This window comes from Psammomys obesus, unplaced genomic scaffold (genome assembly GCF_907164565.1).
Source record: "Psammomys obesus unplaced genomic scaffold, mPsaObe1.curated_primary_1811, whole genome shotgun sequence".
Taxonomy (NCBI): Eukaryota; Metazoa; Chordata; class Mammalia; order Rodentia; family Muridae; genus Psammomys; species Psammomys obesus.
The window spans coordinates 2,879,519-2,899,062 of NW_026594216.1; the positions used below are offsets into that span (position 1 = coordinate 2,879,519).

Genomic DNA, 19,544 nt, shown 5'->3' on the forward strand with positions numbered 1-19,544 from the left:
TATCTCCCTTATGAACATTGATGCAAAAATACTCAACAAAATACTCGCAAACCGAGTACAAGAACACATCAAAGATATCATCCACTAGACCAAGTAGGCTCCATCCGAGGTATGCAGCGGTGGTTCAATATACGGAAATCCATGAATGTCATCCACCATATTAACAAACTGAAAGGAAATAAAAAACACTTGGTAATCACCCTAAATGCTGAAAAACCATTTGACAAAATCCAACATCCATTCATATTTAAAGTATTGGAGAGATCAGGGATACAAGGCATATATCTAAACATAGTAAAGGCGATATACAGCAAGCCTATAGCCAACATCAAACTGAACAGAGAGAAACTTAAAGCAATCCCACTGAAATCAGGGACAAGACAAGGCTGCCCACTTTCTCAAGTCCTTGCTAGAGCAATAAGACAGTTGAAAGAGATCAAGGGAATACAAATTTGAAAGGAAGAAGTCAAATTATCACTAGAGCAATAAGACAGTTGAAAGAGATCAAGGGAATACAAATTGGAAAGGAAGAAGTCAAATTATCACTATTTGCAAATGATATGATAGTATACGTGAGTGATTCCAAAAACTCTACCAGGGAACTCCTACAGCTGATAAACACCTTCAGCAAAGTGGCCGGATACAAAATTAACTCAAAAAAATCAGTAGCACTCCTGTATACAAAAGACAAAAGGGCTGAGAAAGAAATAAGGGAGACAATACCCTTCACAATAGCCACAAATGACAAAGTACCTTGGTGTAACCCTAACCAAGCAAATCAAAGACTTGTATGAAAAAAATTTCAAGTCTCTGAAGAAAGAATTAGAAGAAGATATGAGAAGATGGAAAGATCTCCTATGCTCATGGCTGGGCAGGATTAACATAGTAAAAATGGCCATCTTACCAAAAGCAATCTACAGATTCAATGCATTTCCCATCAAATTACCAACACAATTCTTTACAGACCTGGAAAGAAAAATTCTCAACTTCATATGGAATAACAAGAAACCGAGAATTGCTAAAACAATCCTCTACAATAAAAGATCTCCATCCCTGATCTCAAGCTGTACTATAGAGCAACAGTAATAAAAACTGCATGGTACTAGCATAGAAACAGAATGGTGGATCAATGGAACAGAACAGAAGACCCAGAAATAAACCCACACACTTATCTTTGACAAAGATGCCAAAACCATACAATGGAAAAAAGATAGCATCCTCGACAAATGGTGCTGGTCTAACTGGATGTCTACATGTAGAAAAATACAAGTAGATCCATACTTATAACCCTGCACAAATCTGAAGTCCAAGTGGATCAAAGACCTCAACATAAAACCAGACACATTAAATCTGTTAGAAGAAAAAGTGGGGAATACCCTTGAACTCATTGGCACAGGAGACAACTTCCTGAACAGAACACCAACAGCACAGGCTCTAAGAGTAACAATCAATAAATGAGACCTCATGAAACTGAAAAGCTTTTGTAAAGCAAAGGACACCGTCATTAAAACAAACCGACTGCCTACAGATTGGGAAAGAATCTTCACCAACCCTTTATCTGACAGAGGACTCATATCCAGTATATATAAAGAACCAAAGAAGCTGAAAAGCAGCAAACCAAGTAATCCAATTAAAAAATGAGGAACAGAGCTAAACAGAGAACTCTCTGTAGAGGAATATAGAATGGCAGAGAAACACTTAAAGAAATGCTCAACCTCATTAACCATTAGGGAAATGCAAATCAAATCGACTCTGAGATTTCACCTTACACCCATCAGAATGGCCAAGATGAAAAACTCAAGTGACAACACATGCTGGAGAGGTTGTGGAGAAAGGGGAACCCTTCTCCACTGCTGGTGGGAATGTAAACTTGTACAACCACTCTAGAAATCAATCTGGTGCTTTCTTAGACAACTAGGAATAGTGCTTCCTCAAGATCCAGCCATACCACTCCTAGGCATATATCCAAAAGAGGCTCAAGTATACAATAAGGACATTTGCCCAACCATGTTTGTGGCAGCTTTATTTGTAATAGCCAGAAGCTGGAAACATCCCAGATGCCCCTCAACTGAAGAATGGATGCAGAAGTTGTGGTACATCTACACCATGGAGTATTACTCTGCAATGAAAAATAAGGAAATAATGAAATTTGCAGGTAAATGGTGGGACCTGGAAAGGATCATCCTCAGTGAGTTGTCCCAGAAGCAGAAAGACACACACAGTATATACTCACTCATATAGACATGTAATATAGGATAAACGTACTAAAATCTGTACATCTAAAGAAACTAATCAAGAGAGAGGACCCTGACTAACACACTCAATCCCCATCCTGAAAGGCAAAGAGGATGGACATCAGAAGAAGAAGAAAACAGGAAACAACCTAGGAACCTGCCACAGAGGGCCTCTGAAAGGCTCTGCCCTGCAGACTATCAAAGCAGATGCTGAAACTTATGGCCAACTGTTGGGCAGAGTACAGGGAATCTTATGTAAGAAGTGGGAAATAGTAAGATCTGGAGAGGACAGGAGGCTCACAAGGAGATAGAAAGATCCAGATAATTTGAACACAGGGTTCTTTCCAGAGACTCATACTCCAACCAAGTACCAGGCATGGAGATAACCTAGAACCCCTGCATAGGTGTAGTCCATGGCAGTTTAGTGTCTAAGTTGGTCACATAGTAATGGGAAGAGGGACTGCCTCTGACATAATCTGATTGGCCTGCTCTTTGATCACCTCCCCTTGAGGGGAGAGCAGCCTTACCAGGCCACAGAAGATGACAGTGCAGCCACTCCTGATGTGATCTGATAGACTAAGATGAGAAGGAAGGAGAGGAGGACCTCCCTTATCAGTGGACTTGGGGAGGGGCATGCATAAAGAAGAGGGAGGGAGGATGTGATCAGAAGGGGAGGAGGGAGGGGCTTATGGGGGATACAAAGTGAATAAAGTGTAATTAAGAAAAAAGAATAAACATCTCATCCTGTCTTTAAAAAAATTACTAAACAAACTCATTGTAAGACATATTTTTAAAGAAAAAATTGATCAACAAAAGATCAGTGTGAATAATAAGTTGGAGCATGTAAGATGCTGTTCTTGAATCCTGATTTAGGCTTATGTCTAAGAATTTGGAATAAAGTGTGGGAATTGATTTACTATTTATTCTTCATCTAGTGTGTGGCAGATACTGTGTAAGTGGTGTGTTTCCTGCTTGAGGGTTCACATTGTTTTCATGGAAGAAATTATTCAAATGGTTTGAAAATTATTTTAAATTACCACCTAATTTAATGAAAATTTTGTTTTGAATCCTCATATGAATTGTTATTCAAAATCATTTGAGTATAAGCACTGGGTACTAAGTCAATTGTCAGTCTTCAGTATAGGTGATCTGAAAAATGTTTAAGTGTTTTGTCTGTGTGAAAAGTTTTCTCCATCGTTGTAGCAAGTTATGCTCTTACTTCTCAAATGTTTACGCTGCCCTGTCTAATTCTCTTTTTGTGTGTTTATTAGATAATTGATATAGGAGAGAGTATAACTGTTCCAGATGAATTTACAGAGCAAGAAAAGGAGTCCGGAGACTGGTGGAAGCACTTGGTAGCAGCAGGAGTTTCGAGTGGGGTGACGCGGACCTGCACAGCACCTTTAGAACGCCTGAAAGTCATGATGCAGGTAGTTTGCATGCTACACTTCTCCTGAAGAGCTGAAGTCAAACGAAGAGTCCTTGAGAAGTGAAATTTCATAGTACTTCCCATTGAGATTTTATGTTTTCTTGACAATTTAAATTATTTTCTCTTTACTAGTAAAGTATCTCTTCGTTTTCTTTAAGAGGCTCCTATGGTGTTTGGAAGGATTAATCTTTTTTTAAAATTTCATTTATTTGTCTATTTTTCACGATTTATTCATTGTATATTCTGATTGTAGCCCCCTCCCTCAACTCCTCCCAGTCCCACTCTTCTTCCCTCCACCACTGAAAGGGGGAGTTCTCCTCCCCTGCCATCTGCCCACAGCTAATCAAGTCTCATCCTGACTGCGTCAATCCCCTTTCTCTGTGGCCTGGCAAGGCAGCATTGCCAGGGGCAAGTGATCAAAGAGCAGGCAATCAAATTCATGATAGAGGCAGCCCCTGCTCCCCTTACTTGGGACCCACATGGAGACTGAGCTGCCTCTTGGCTACATCTGAGCTGCGGGTCTAGGTCCTCTCCATGTATGGTCCTTGGTTGGTACATTAGTCTCAGCAGGACCCCCTGGGCTCAGAAATTTTAGCTTTGTTGGTCTCCTTGTGGGGCTTTTGTCCCCTCTGGGTCCTTCTGTCCCTCCTTCTTCCATAAGACTCCCTGTGCTGTGCCCAAAGTTTGGTTGTGAGTCTCAGCATCTGCTTTGATCCCCTGTTGGGTGGAGCCTTTCAGAGAACCTTCTATAGTAGGCTCCCATCCTATTCCCTCTCTTCCACCACTTTGGTATCTATCCTGTTTGCCATTCTGAATGAAATTTAAGCATCCTCACTAGGGTCCTCCTTGTTATTTAGCTTCTTTGGTCTGTAGATTTTAGTATGGCTATCCTGAATTATACTTGAATGTCAGTTCATTGAGATGAGCCTAGCAGATTAGCAAAGCACTCACCATTAAGCTAGCAGGGCATTTGCAGAAGGATTAACTAAGAGGAATCCCCCGGATGGTGGGCAGCCCCATCCCATGGGCTGCAGACCTCCGTGGAGGGAAAGGCAAATAGGACTTCATTGGCCAAAGCAGGTGGTCTCTCTCTGCTTCCTGTCACATGATGGGAACTCCACAGTCCTACTGCCATGAATGAAACCTCTGAGGATGGGAGGCAAGAGAAGCCCTTCCCTGTGTGCCAGCTGCTTCCTAATTATTCAAGTTAACTTCAACTTAAAATAGCAGTAGATCCACTCCACCAGACGGTTTTTCAGAAACATAGCTAACCTATCCAATAATAATTAAAATTTATAATTACAAGTTAATACTTGCTAAATACTTTTTCTATAAGAATATAAAAATCAAGAAAAATGCAGTGATCAAAATTTGTAATTAAAATTGTATATCTGGGTATTTTGTTGTCCTCTGTTGTTTTGGTGATATTGGTAGCCTTTGTTGATGAATTATAAATCGTTATTATAGTATTCTAGTATAATTGTGTAAAACTGTAATGTTACCTAATTATGAATGTTGTAATTTATCTGTAATTATTCTTCATTTATTCAAAATATGTGACTCCACTTAAATATTAAATTTGTATGCCACTTTTAGAAATATAGTGAATTAAAAGGATATTATTTTGGATTAAGGGAGCTTAGTTTATTCATTCCATACATATTTAGCAGGGTATGTTGTATATTGGGTACTTTAATGGGGATTAAGTGCTGTAGTTAGACACACTTTTTACCATTAGAGGAATTACAGTACATCAGAGAAAATAATTAGATAATAACTATTAAAATGCCATTATATAGCCAGACAAAAAGACTCAATACTAGTACTATGGGAATACCAAACGTAATATATACTATTTTATTTCTCCTTTTATTTCCCATGTAGATGTATAATGATATATTGGTTAATTTAGCCAGTGGAAATAAAAGGCTTTAGTTTAATAATCTAAGTATAGGGAATATACTTTAGTAGATGCTAAGAGGACAACTAACCCATTATCCTTTTATGTATTTGATTCTATGTATAACCCAGGAATATTTACTAGTGTTATAACTGAGTAGAATTATTCAATCAGGAAGCTAAATTTGGAAATCATTTTGAAAGACAGGGTTGAATATGTTCTGTTACATATTAAAGTAGAAAACTCAGTTTCCCCAGTAATGGGTCTATAAGAAAACTTAAAAATTTACATGTAAAGGGAAAAATATATGGGTATGTACAGATGGAGACATGGTTGAGAGGTGACAGATGGGAATAGGGCACAATAGGAGATTAGCAACATAATACTAAAGTAGAACAATCATCCTCTCACTTAAGGAAGTACTTTATGCTTTCTCTGGAATATGCACATTGCAGACATTCATACTGACGACCTTTGGGACCTTAATGTAGTAGGATAAGGGGTACATATGCACTGTGGTAATACTGTGACAGTAGACCTGGTAACTGAGACAGCCTCTTAACTGATTATTGGGTAGGTAGAATATACCGTGTGGATACACTGCACAGAGGTGACTCATGACCCTAGAAAGCAAGGTGGAGTTAAACTGTGGGTGATTTCATCATCTGCTAAACTACAAGCAATTAAAAAAAAACATGAAATGTTTATTTCTATGATTTCACTTTATTTGAAACACGGGACACAAAACAATGGGTAGAGGGAAGACGACTATGATTTTTATGTGTAATTGGGGACAAGAAAAATACCAACATTGATTTTATATGACTGAAGGAAAATTAAACTGCTGTTGACAGTTATGAAATATATAGATATAATTATTTCACCAACAATGAAATAATTTTTATAGTACCACCAAAATAAATTGATAAACAAATTTGCTGTTTATTTCTAGGTTCATGGTTCAAAAGTGACTAAAATGAGATTGGTTAATGAGTTCAAGCAGTTGTTAAAAGAAGGAGGCACTTTTTCTCTTTGGCGAGGAAATGGTGTAAATGTTTTTAAAATTGCGCCAGAGTCAGTACTCAAGATCGGGTCCTATGAACAGGTAAATTGTTATTGACTATGGGGTTTTAAATGTTCGTGATTTAAATTTAAGTTTTGAAAGTTTAGACTTTTGTGAATGAGAACACTAGTGTATATAATCAGTAGTTATCAATGTAAATATCACTGATTTTACTTTTATTTGATTTCTTATTGCCTTAAGAGCACTTCTGTAGGTTGCATTGTATTATTGGCAGATCTGTGACTAGTTTTTAAAGTTAATTGTCACAGCATAAGAAGTATTCACAAAGCAGTTCATAATTGCTTTTTCTTAGAACTGTTTCAATGTTTTTCAGATATTTCAATTAACTTGTCAGTAATTGAGATTCTTATTTAGTAAAGGCAAAGTTGAAAAATGTACACTGAATATCAAAATTTGTCAGTCTGATTTAGGATTTTACTTTTGCTTAAATGATGAGAAATCAGTTTTCAAATACTGCAGTTTATTTGGGTCTCATAAGAGTTTAAGAAAGCTCTATATGCTTCTCAAGTTTCTCCTCTTATTGTAAATTTTAGAGTAATTCTTTTTAAGTAAATTTTTAGCTATGGCATTAAAGTGCTTCTTTTGTGTGGACTTATTCACATAGTCACAGGACCTCAACATTATAAAAGAGTGAAGCTATCCTTCCTCAGGTCAGATAGTTGAAAAGCAAGAAGATAGATGAGTAGGATACAGGACTCTGTTTGAAATTATTGTACAGCCCTGTAGGAGCTAGTTTTTAACTCTATTTTATTTGGGTTCCTTATGCCTCTCCCTACCTTCCAATCTCCTGATCCCTAGGCAGGAGAGAAAGAAGGTTAGAAGGGACAGGGGAAGTAGACTTCTTTAGACTTAGTTCTGGTTGGGTAGGATCATTGGTTTCTTTGGGAAAATACCAATCTCAGTAGTCAGGGTATCCAGTAGTCCAGCAAAACAGCAACCTTCTTCTTTCTTCATCTGTCTCTTCGAAGTGATCCTTCCTCTCTGGGCTCTGGTATTTGTCCTCAGAATTAAACTAACTGCAGCTGGCAAAGACCACACTCCTCTCTGAGCTGTTAGCACGAGGCTGTTAGCAGCTGTGGATAAACTAAGGCAGTCCCATAGCCCACACTTGGGATTAAAACAAAAACATATTTGCATAGCATAACTGAGTTTTTAAAGAAACCAAAACTTCCACTACATAGTCCTTTCTTAAATTGGGATTTGCTGACCATTCAGCAATATTGTTTTTATCAGCTACTGTGCACCTCATGTGTTACAGACCTTTTCCTAAATGATAGAGATGTAGCAAAAACACAAACAAAACAACCCCCAAAACCCCATCTGTCTTTATGGATGTTAAATTAATAAAGGATATGAATGAATGAAGGATGGTATGTCAGTCAGAGTCAGTGGTTACTGGGAAGACAGAGTAGAAAGGCTGAGAAGTCTTTCAAGGAGTTTCACCGTGAAAAGCCAAAGAGGAATGAAGTGGGAGCTGGGAGGGAGAAGATAGGTCCAAAGAGAGGGATATCCTAGAAGTGGAAAAGGCAAGGCAATGTTTCTACTAAATTGATTCAGTAGAGTGTGTGTGTGTGTGTGTGTGTGTGTATTATAAGAGACCAAGGGGAGTATGATTTTTTGGTAAAAATTGAAAGTAAGGACCTGTTGGAGGCTTGAGGAAAGAGGAGAAAATATGGATTAGTTCAAGAGAGTCACAGTGCAGATAGAGCAAGGAAATGAAAAAAAGATGGTTGGTAGCAAAGACCAGTTGAAGTTAGTAACTATGAGTATAAAGTTGTACCAGGCAACAGATAGACCATGAAATCTTAGTTACAGTATCTTTTGAGTTTTGGCAATTTCATGTATTTCAGTGTTTGTTATGTGCCTACACATGAGCGAGGTCTTATACTGGAGTCTGGGAATAGATGAGAAACCAAGATAGATATGGACTCTGCCCTTCCAAGTTCATATTCTATCAAAAGTCTGTTGAAATTCAGGGACGGTTCATCTAAATGAAAATACCGATTTACGAGACAAAAACACCGTGTTGTAAATGTATAAAAATGGCAGGTCAGACTGTGTGTTCGTTGCTGCTACTGGGAATGTCTGTGCTGTCATTTAGGAAGAAAAAGAGTGTTCTGACTGCGTCAGGACGCCACCTTCACTACCTAAGGGGCGTACAGTGGCACAGGACGCTCCAGATAACACACTGTTACTAACCACATCTTTGACTTCAGATTTCTAGTGTGCAGCCTGGTGAGCTGGAAAGGGAGCAAAGAGGCAGCAGAGGGCATCCTTTCCCTATTTTGTGCAACTTTTGATGAGTGACAGACAGCAGCCTCCTTCACATTTTTTCTCTTTAGGCCCCACTCTGCTTCCTGCTGGCCCCTCCAGGGAGACATTGCCTTGTAGGCATACCAAGAATGAAGAGAATGCCACAGAGGATGTGAAAAACTAAGTCATTCCTGTGCTGTTGTACTTGTTTTCTTTTCTTTTCTTTTCTTTTCTTTTCTTTTCCTTTTGTTCTTTCTCTTTCCTTCCTCCCTTCCTTTCTTTCTCTTTCTCCTTCCTTCCTTCCTTCCTTCCTTCCTTCCTTCCTTCCTTCCTTCCTTCCTTCTTTTGTTCTTTCTTTCTTCCTTTCCTTCTTTCTTTCTCTTTTTTTTCAAGACAGGGTTTCTTTGTAGCCATGGCTGTCTTGGACTCACTTTATAGACAAGGCTGGCCTCACACTCACAGAGATCCACATACCTCCACCTCCCTGAGTGCTGGGATTATAGTGCATGTATAGTGTCTGCTTTGTTTTCTTGCTCTCTAAAAGCTCTGTCTTTCCCTCTGTTTAACCACATCCTTTTCCACATTCTCTGAGGCTCACTGTTCTCTTGACTCATAGCGTAGAATTTATTGGGGGACAGGTGCTGAATGAGGCCAGGTCAAGTGAGTTGCAGTGGTTCTCCAGAGACCACGTTTTACATTTTTGGGCTCTGTGCAAACTCTTCATTCCAATTAAGCCTTCTACAATTTCTCCCCATTTAATGTGTTCTGGACTTTTGTAAACTTGACAATATACTACTTTGACGGTCTTTTAATTATTTCTTAACAAACGGTGCTTTTCCTGTTTCAACTTTGTTCACATTTTCTCTTACATTTTTCTCCTTTTTATGGAAATTCTTTCTAGAATCTATACCTTGCATTTCCTTCACCAAGAAGAAAGTTACTTTAACATCTCTTCTTCCTGCTCTAGTCTGCTGGTTGCTTTTATCACTTAGTGTAAATTAGAGTTAGGCCCAGGGGCATGTGACAGGAATCCTCACACAACTTTGGATTGAAATTCATCATCCCATCACACATGGAAATCCGAGGAAAGGCAATTTAGGGAGAGTGCAGAGATGCTCTGTAGGCAAAAAGAAGTATAGTCACTTCTGGCTCACCATCTGCCTTCTGTTGTGCTCTCCATTGGCCTGAGTCTGAGATGGAGTTCCAGCAATCAGATCTAATATCCAGGCAGTAATTAGGGAAGGAACCTTCCCTTCTAGGACACTTTCCAAAAGTGACATGGAATACTTATTTCCTCATGCCACTAGACCAAATTTCGGGATCCATAGGTCTGGCTGTAAAGGAATTTAGGAGTGTGGTCTTTAGTTGTGAAACAAGTAGCTGCAAATGAACTCATTTCTTAGGGCGAAGGGGAGAATGTGTATCAGGACACAGCTAGCACTCTCAGTCAGGTTTTATCTTTTCCGTTAGGTCTGGTTTAAACTATTTGTCCAGGAATAACTGCTTACTTTAGAACAGGTTGTGTAGGCTTGTTTCCAGAACAATGCCTGTTCATTAGTGAATGCCAGTGTTGCACAATGTCGTTCTGTAGATGGGAAGACGTAGGCAAGTGATGATGCACCACTTACTGAAGTAATATTTGGTTGGCAAAAGAGTCAGGATCAGAGCCCACGTCTTCATGTTTCCGTTCCTTCGTCTTGAGATGTTGCTTTTGAGGTAACGTTAGAGGTGCACAAGGGCTGTCACATAGTAGTGTGTACTAAAGGGGTGAACTGAGAGTCACTGCAAATCAAATTAGATACCAACATTCATCAGGGATTAAGGGAGACTATGTGGAACAGTATGTAAGGAGTTAGAGTCATGAACTGTGAATGCGGAATTTCAGTCAAAGACGTTTTTAGTATTTATTTGTCTGTCTGTCTGTCTGTCTCTCTCTCTCTCTGTGTGTGTGTGTGTGTTTGTGTGTGTGCAGGTTAGCAAGGCCAGGCATGGTATGTGTGTGGAGGTCAGAGGAAAATGGTCAGAAATCAGTTCTCTCTTGCTCCCATGTGGGATCTGGAGCTCTAACTCAGGTCATTAGGCCTATAGGCCCTTTATTTACTGAACCATCATTCTTAGTTTGCAGCCACACTTTCTAAATTCAAATTCTGACTCCACCCCTTTGTAGTTATGCAACAGAAATGAAACTAGAACAAATGGTAATTAAATTCCAACATGAATGTTAGCTGAGGGCTTTTCTTGTTTGACCTTCATTGAATGGAGATAACCTCCTTTTGTACCTATTTGAAAAATTTCCCCCAGAGTTTTAATCATGAATGAATGTTGGGCTGCCTTCAATGCTTTTTCTGTCATGCTGCAGCCTGAGTGTTTGCTGCTTTGTAATTTTCTCTGCCAAGTAAACTATTCTGTCACCTTTGAAGTCTGACCTGCAAAATCCCAAGGCACAAAAACACATATAGTAATGCTTTTAGATATGTTTGCATGATTTGCCTGCCTGCATGTATGCGTACGGCCTGTGTACCTACTGCCTGCAGAGGTCAGACTACAGTGCTGGATCCCCTAGAACTGGAGTTAAGAATGGTTGCAAACCTCCAAGTGGGTGCTGGGAACCGAACCCCATGTCCTTTGTAAGAATAGCAAGTCCTTAACCACAGAGCCATCTCTCCACTCCCACCCTAATTCTTTTAACAAGTAGTTGGCCTGTAGGCTTGTTCCCAGTTATAGTCTTCATGAGCGTTACTGTTCTGATCTTTCTTACTGTAGTTGTAACAAAATAACCTGTCATGTTAACTCTTCTAATTACCTAGTCAGCCAACACTCTGTTGAGTGCTATAAAATGATAAGAATGCAACCCCCATGTATGTTATTTGCATGCTCATTATGATGTAACACATTTATGAATAGACTTCAGTAATTTAACATTGCTATTGAATTATTCCACAGGGGAAAGTAAAAGAAAAAAAGTGAATAGAGAGCTTTAACTTTTCTATTACATAGAAACTAAAATTTAGTATTATACTAGGTTGTGTTAATAATCAGCACCTGACCTATATTTTAATATAGTTTTATACTATTAATGTTGTAAAAATTAAAAAGTATATATTTTAGTAATACTATACATTTCAATATTTTTATCTATACAGTATAAGAAATTACTTAGTTTTGATGATGCTAATTTAGGAGTTCTTCAAAGATTTATAGCTGGTTCCATGGCTGGCGCAACTTCCCAAACCTGTATTTATCCCCTGGAGGTATGTATTATTATAACGTTTTAATTAAAATCATGCTATTGATGCAACTGACAATCAGAAATGATTTTCAGTTATTTTAATAACTTTGTAAGATTTGAATCTGGTATAAAGTGTCAGTCTTAATAGACTTTGTTGTTTAAGACAAATGGTATTGTAGTTAGAGTAAAAAAATCCATTTATTTATCTAATCATTCATTAGGCAAATATGGATTGTATGCATGCTACATTGAAGGTACTTTGCTAGGTGCCATGTCAGATCCAAGGGAGATTCGGATGAGGGCTTTGATCACATATTCGATAGTCTAGAAGGGAAAATAAAACATGTACAACAATATTGATGATCCAAAATTTAAAAAAATTCTAGAAGATAGCTTACTATATAGTACTATAGAAACTTAAAGGGGAGAATTTATTTATTTCTAGTTAAGAACCCCATGAAAGACACAAATGGAATGTGTGTATGATCATGGCACAGACTTTGAACATGAGGGATTATGAAGAAAGACATTTTAGGTAAAAATAACAGGTTAAATAAAGAAAAGGAAGTTTTAGTAAGTAGACATTTAGTTTTAGACTACGTTGTTGTTTATGTTTGGTTTTTTGAGACAGAATCTCATTCTGTGCCCCACACTGGCCTGGAAGTCACTATTTAGCCCAGGCTGACATTGTACTGTGGCAGTCCCCTTGCTGTGGTCTCCTAGTGTTGAGACTACAGGCATAAGCCACCAGAGATTCTATGATTTCTCTAAATTTGTAAACATGATAAAACAGATCTCACTAGATTGCTATGAGATTAGGTAAATCTAATCAGCACATCTTTATTATATTCTTTCACACCTAGGTGATAAAGACCAGGCTGATGGTAGGTAAAACTGGAGAGTATTCTGGGATTATTGATTGTGGCAGGAAGCTTCTGAAGACAGAAGGTGTTCGGGCCTTCTGCAAAGGCTACGTTCCCAACCTGATAAGCATCGTACCATATGCAGGCTTAGATCTCACGGTCTTCGAGGTGAGTTCATTCTCAAAATAAGATGTTCTGCATCATATTTGAAAATGGGATATGGCTTTGTATGAAATAGCTTCTGATCAAGAATGAAACTGGGTGTTTTTATTTGTGTTTCTCTTAGAAATATGGTCATCTAGTAATTTTTTTAAAATTCCCTTCTTGGCAGTGATGATTATAGACATAACTTCTGATAAAGTAGTAGTTCTCAGCCCCGCGTGTGCATCAGACTCACCCTCTTGACGGTCTTTAAGAGAATCGACTCCTTGGCCATATCCTGAGGTATTCTAATTCAATTATCCCAGGAAGGACCTGGATCTCAGATTTGCTAACTGCTCAGGGGACTCTGATGCACAGGTAAGGCTGAGAAAACAGAACTTTTCTTGCATGGTTGTTGTGAAGATTGGAATCATGGAGACGAATAAATGTGGGTTAGAGATGAGAGCCAGAGTTAAAGGAGCATTCTGACAGTTATAGGCAATGGTATCAGGCAGGGCATGGCATTTCATGACCAGGACCATGGGTATGTCTCTGGACAGATTTGATGTTGGCATAAAATGGTATCCAGTTAATTCCTGGGAGAATTTCCAGAGGTTTTGCTCTGGTCTTTAAAGCTAAAGCAGTCAAAGGAAAACAGAAAGCAAAGCCAGGCAAAAAGCACCTAAGAGTCACAGAGGTACAAACAGCCTGCAGAGCTCTGGTGCTGAACTTTATTCTAGTTGGAGCTGCAAGTCTGACGGCCCTTTCTTCTCTTTCAGCTTCTCAAGAACTACTGGCTGGAGCACTACGCAGAAAACTCCGTGAAGCCTGATTTAGCAGTCGTGCTGGGCTGTAGTACGTTGTCTCACACTTGCGGCCAGTTAGCCTCTTTTCCTCTGAATCTTGTTAGAAATCGCATGCAGGCAGGTGAGTTCACTGTTTTAGTTTAATGACATCGTCACTAAGGTAAGAACCATGTTTTAAATAAGCATGAACTGATAAGTTTAAAAGCAGAAAACCCATAGAATTGATAAATAAAGGACACGCTAACCAACATAAAGCACCAGATCTGAAAGAATTGTTATCATTTTAAAGGTTTATTTATTTTATCAGTGTGAGTGTGTTGCGTATATCTACATGTGCTGCATCCATGCAGTCCCTGGAGAGGCCAGACGAGGCCATTAGATCTCTAGGAACTGGAGTGATAGATGGTCACGTGCCTCCACATGGGTGCTAGAAACTGAACCCTGGTCCTCTGGAAGAGCAGCAAGTGCTCTCAACCACTGAGCCAGCTCCCATGGAACCTTTTGTAAGATTCAGTTTTCTTTTTCCTCCACAGTTCTGCCTGGAGCCTTCCACATTTGCTTCAGTTATATTTTTAAGGAGATGTAGAACAGTAGAAAAGATTTGCTTCCTTTAAACCAACAGCTAACCCACAGAGGCACACCATTCCTTATTTTACCGTCACTGTCATGAGCTTCTTCAGGACTCTCTGTATGTCAGTCTGCTTCAGGGAGGGATGGTAAACACTATGTGGTCTGTTTTTCTCAGCAAAATGTTAGGGGTCTCACAGTGGGTAATATACTTTTACTTTTTCTTTCTCGCTCTTTTTCTCAGTTAGGCTTTGGGTTTGATTTATATCACACTTGAGATGGAGAATTTGCTTGTTCAGTATCACTCATGCCTTCTATTAAACTACCCTTCAGTCTCATTTCCAAATGCCTCTGTGAAGTCTCTCATAAAAAACTTGCAAATTGGTCAAGGGAACTTTCTGCAGTGATAGAAACCATTTATTTCTGTACTGCCTGGTATAGTAGCCACCCATTATATGTGGCTATCAGGCATTTGAAAGGTACTAATGTGACCGAAGAGTGAAATTTTAATTAAATTTAAATAGTCACATGTATAGTCCACTGTTTGTGAGGGTTTGAATTAAGATTTCCCTCATAGGTCCAAGGGAGTGGCACTATTAGGAGGTATGCCTTTTTGGAGTAGGTATGGCTTTGTTGGAGAAAGTGTGTAAGCAGGAGATGGTCTTTGAGGTATTAGAAGCTCAAGCCAGGTCTAGTGGCTCTCGGTCTCTTCTGTAGGACTTTCAGCTCCTTCTCCACCATCATGTCTGCCTACATCCACCATTATTATCCCATCATGATAATAATCTAAACCTCTGAACTTTAAGCCAACCCCAATTCAATGTTTTCCTTTGTAAGAGTTGCTGTGGTCATGATGTCTCACAACAATAGCAACCCTAACTAAGACAGAAGTTGGTACCAGGAGTGGGGTATTGCTGTAATAAGAAATGACCATGTTTTTGTTTGGAGGAATGTGGACTTTGGGACTTTGGATTAGAAAAGCGGTGGAACACTTTAAGTGGGGCATAATGGACCATCCTAGCTCATCCAGACAGTGGTGCTGAGGTGATTTGAACTGTGAGAGCCTGGCTCAAGAAGTTTCAGAGGAGAAGAATGTTAGTATGTGGTCTAAAATCTATTGTGATATTTTGGTGTTGAATGTAGCTGCTTTCTGCCCTTGTCCAAAAAAAAAAAAAAAAAAAGAGGAGTTTTGGATAATTGCATTTGCAGAGGGAGATTTCACAATAGTTTAGTGTGGAGCGTGGCCACTAATAGCCATGTTTATGCAGATCAAAAGGAGCAGGCGAAGCAAAGAAAGTTGCAAAAATGTACAATTTGAGGAGAAAAGGGGCACCAGGAAGTGGAATGGAGCAAAATCCTGTGTTCAAGAAGATAAAGAGATTAAAGAAAATTCTGATATTTAATGGAATAAAGGGAGTGGTGTCCTCAGAGCAAGATTCCAGATAAGCTTTCGACTGTGAAAAGAAATTAAAGAAAAGCTTAGAACCAAATGTGGTATTGTATGCTTTTAGTCAGATCTCTTGAGTTTGAGGCCAGCCTGCTTTACAGATTGAGTTTCAGGACAGCTAAGCTTAGTCAAAAAGGAAACCATCAAAACCAGAAAGCTGGTGAGGATGGAACTGAAGACAGGGGCCATGTGCCAGCAAGCAGCAGGACTTGACAGCTTTGGCCACGTGGTTCTGTCTGTAGAGTCAAGGATAGAAGAAAGGGCTATGGAATCTTCCTCCTCGACTAAGGAAGGCCACTGAGGTCAGGTGTATGTTGGGGATGCCCCTGGATGGAGGCCCAGAGAGGCCATTGTGTGAAGCTGTGAAGGTGAAGCCTGGATTACCTTGGGGACTGGAAAATGTTGAAAATGTCAGAGCTGTGAGATATGTGCTGGGGAGAGCTGCTCACAGGGAGTGGAACCAGCCCAAGAGAAAGAATTGTTGTAGTCAACAAAGATGAAAGAAGTTGGAGATCTGCAGACCATTTTGACATCAGATATGGAGATGCAGTGTTTGGAGTTGGCTCAACTGGTTTTCAGCCTTACTTTGGTCCAGTATTTCCTCACTATGCTCCCTTTTGGAATTGTAATGTAGATCCCATGTCATAATATGTTGGAAGTATATGATGCTTTTTGATTTTGACTTTATAGGGGATTACAGTTAAAGAGATTGCATGAATCTCAGAAGAGACTTTGAACTTTGGACTTTTAAACAAATTTGAGACTGTTATAGACGCTGGGGACTTTTTGAAGTTGTACTAAATGCATGTTGCATTGTGATATGGCTATAGTCCTATGGGGGGCAGGGACTAGAATGTGGATACTATCCTACAGAGCATCGTAAGAGCATTCTATATATGAGTATCCTGTAAAGTGAATTCAGTTTCTATAAATCCTCATCTGTTTCCTTTTGTGTAAATATTAATATTTTATGTTTAATATTATTATCAATATTTTATATTAATATTTTGTATAAATCGTTAATATGTAAATATTAAATGCTGAGTTATACTGTTTATTGATTAATTAATTCAACTTAGTTATACTGTTTTTTAAAATTTATAGCCAAGATGGAAAAGGAAACAATACGTATGATGCAGCTCATTCAGCAAATATACACTAAAGAAGGAAAGAGGGGATTTTTCAGGGGCTTCACCCCTAGTATCATCAAAGTGCTTCCTGCAGTGGGCATTGGCTGTGTGACTCACGAACAAGTGAAATGGCTTTTTGGATTAATCTAGAAGTGGAATATCAAACTGTCATCATTGTTTTAATCACTAAGTTATGAGATGATACCTGGGTTATAAGATGATATTTTTTTCTAAAAAGAAGGAAACACCAATTAATTGTAAAATCACTTTGTCTTTATTATAAAATATACAAATTAAACAAAAGTTTTGATAAAGTTATTTAAAAATTTAAAACTATTTATTATCCTAGAATTCTTATTTTACATTTCCTGTTACCTTCTTCTTAATTCTAAAATCAAGTTTTGACTGGATGTTAATGTATCATACAATTTACATTAGAAAACATTTGGTAAGGTACACAAGTTTTTTGGGTTTTTTTTTTGTTTTTTTAGAACTATTGTTAAGCTTGAACATGTTTTATACAGTAAAGCAAAAATGCACTTCAATTTGCTGTTACAGTTAATCTCTTCAGTAAAATAGACAGTCCGATCCACAGTTCCATCTAGAGTGTTATGGATTGGGTGATGTGGTTTGTCATTTCCCTTGCTAGTTCTCTGTCCCCTTCAGTTCTGCACATCTGACCCTCCCCCCCTCATCCCCATGAAGATGATTTTCTCTTTCTAGACATCTTTGTAGACAGGATTTGCCTCCCTTGCCTCACCTCAGGGAATTCCACAAAGCCTGGAATGTTTTGCTCAGGGCAGAAGCTCCCCCCCCATTGTGCGAAGGGTTGGCTAACATTTCTTCCCCCCCATTGTGCGAAGGGTGGGCTAACATTTCTTCCCCCCCATTGTGAGAAGGATGGGCTAACATTTCTTCCCCCCCCCACTTTGAAAAAGGGTTGGGCAAACTTTTTCCCCCCCCCCCATTATGAGAAGGGTTGGCTAACATTTCTCCCCCCCCCCATTGTGAGAAGGGTGGGCTAACATTTCTTCCCCTCCCATTGTGAGAAGGGTGGGCTAACATTTCTTCCCCCCCCCCATTGTGAGAAGGGTGGGCTAACATTTCTTAGTTGTTTCCGTTTGTGTCCTCCACAGTCACTATTTACATCAGCTCTTTTGCAGCAATCTCATTGAGACTGGTTGCTGGAACTGGAGGTGGGGCAGCTATCTCCTCCTGGAGGGGGAGGGGGAGGGGGACTAAATGTGTGACTCAGAGCAGAGTATCTCTGAAGTTCCTCTTCTGAGTCATTACTTTTTATTTGCTGTGTGAATGGGAGCTTCAGGAGTCATGAAATTGACTGAGCAATAATGCTAATATGGCCTTATATTTCACTTTTACAATAAGATGACTATTGTCAGAACTCTGTTAATAGTTCTGTATTAATTTCTTACTCCATTAGCAAGTATCAATTGTACACAATGAGCAGTTGCACTGTGTCATTTTCATTTACTGTGTAAACTCTGGTTAAAAGTGAGTAAAGGACTTGGAATGACACTTCCCCAAAGAGAGTGTCCAAGTGACACAATTAAGCAAAGCTGCTTGACATTCCTGACCACAGGAAAGCAAATGAAAACCTGAATGAAACCCCATCCTATGCCAGCATGCTGGCTATTATTACAAAACCCCCAGAGAACAGCAGGTGCTGCTGGGGACATGGAGAAACAGGAACCCTGCGCACTGTTCATGGAGAAGAGCTCCTCAGTAGACCTCATATGACAGAAAGGAGGGTGGCTGTACGATCCAGCAACTTACACTGTTTCAGAAACAATTCAAAGCAGGGTCTCCGTGAGCGACCTGCTCATCTGTGCTCATCATCAGCCTTGCTCGCAATAATCAAAATGTGCAAGCAACCATCTACAGCTGTGGTGTATGCAGACGATGGAGTGCTGTTTCTCCTTTGGAAGAAAATCCTGAGACGTATTCCAATCTGGATGAGCCTGAAGGATATTACACTAAGCGAAATAAGCTAGTTACAAAGGACAAACACTGTATGTTCACTTGTATGGAGGCAGGCGGAACTGTGGTTGCCCAACTGGCTTGGGAGGGAGGGTGGCAACTGGAGTTACAGATGGTTGTGAGCTACCATGTGGATGCTGGGTACCAAACCCAGGTCGTCTGAAAGAGCAGCCCATGCTCTTAGCTGCTAAGTCATTCTCCAGACCCCATCCCACATTTCTTATAATGTTAGAACCCTTTCGAAATGATTATGTTGTTTTCTGTCTCCCTAGATGTGAAGATAGACTCCATGAACATAGGCACTTCAGCTGGTTTTCTTTGTTGTGCTCTCTCCTATTTGGAGGTGTTTGGGTGGTGCAGTCTCAGGCATTCAATGGCTGTTTAATAGTTGAATGAGCAGCATATATGGGAAGGAATATCTTCTTACACTTGCTTTATATTCAGTAGAGGACAAGGGTTTATT

At 39.4% G+C, this 19,544-nt stretch overlaps 1 protein-coding gene across 1 annotated transcript in view; it reads left to right on the top strand.

Annotated features, from left to right (window-relative positions):
* The window catches only part of LOC129684915 (calcium-binding mitochondrial carrier protein SCaMC-1-like), a 48,224-nt gene extending 30,991 nt beyond the window's left edge, over window positions 1-17,233 (top strand). Inside the window, exons 5-10 of the mRNA XM_055618175.1 lie at window positions 3,506-3,664; window positions 6,516-6,668; window positions 12,044-12,151; window positions 12,993-13,160; window positions 13,913-14,060; window positions 17,058-17,233. Of these exons, the coding sequence (XP_055474150.1) occupies window positions 3,506-3,664; window positions 6,516-6,668; window positions 12,044-12,151; window positions 12,993-13,160; window positions 13,913-14,060; window positions 17,058-17,233 (912 nt within the window). The remainder of the gene's footprint in view (window positions 1-3,505; window positions 3,665-6,515; window positions 6,669-12,043; window positions 12,152-12,992; window positions 13,161-13,912; window positions 14,061-17,057) is intronic.
* The last annotated feature ends 2,311 nt before the right edge of the window (window positions 17,234-19,544 follow it).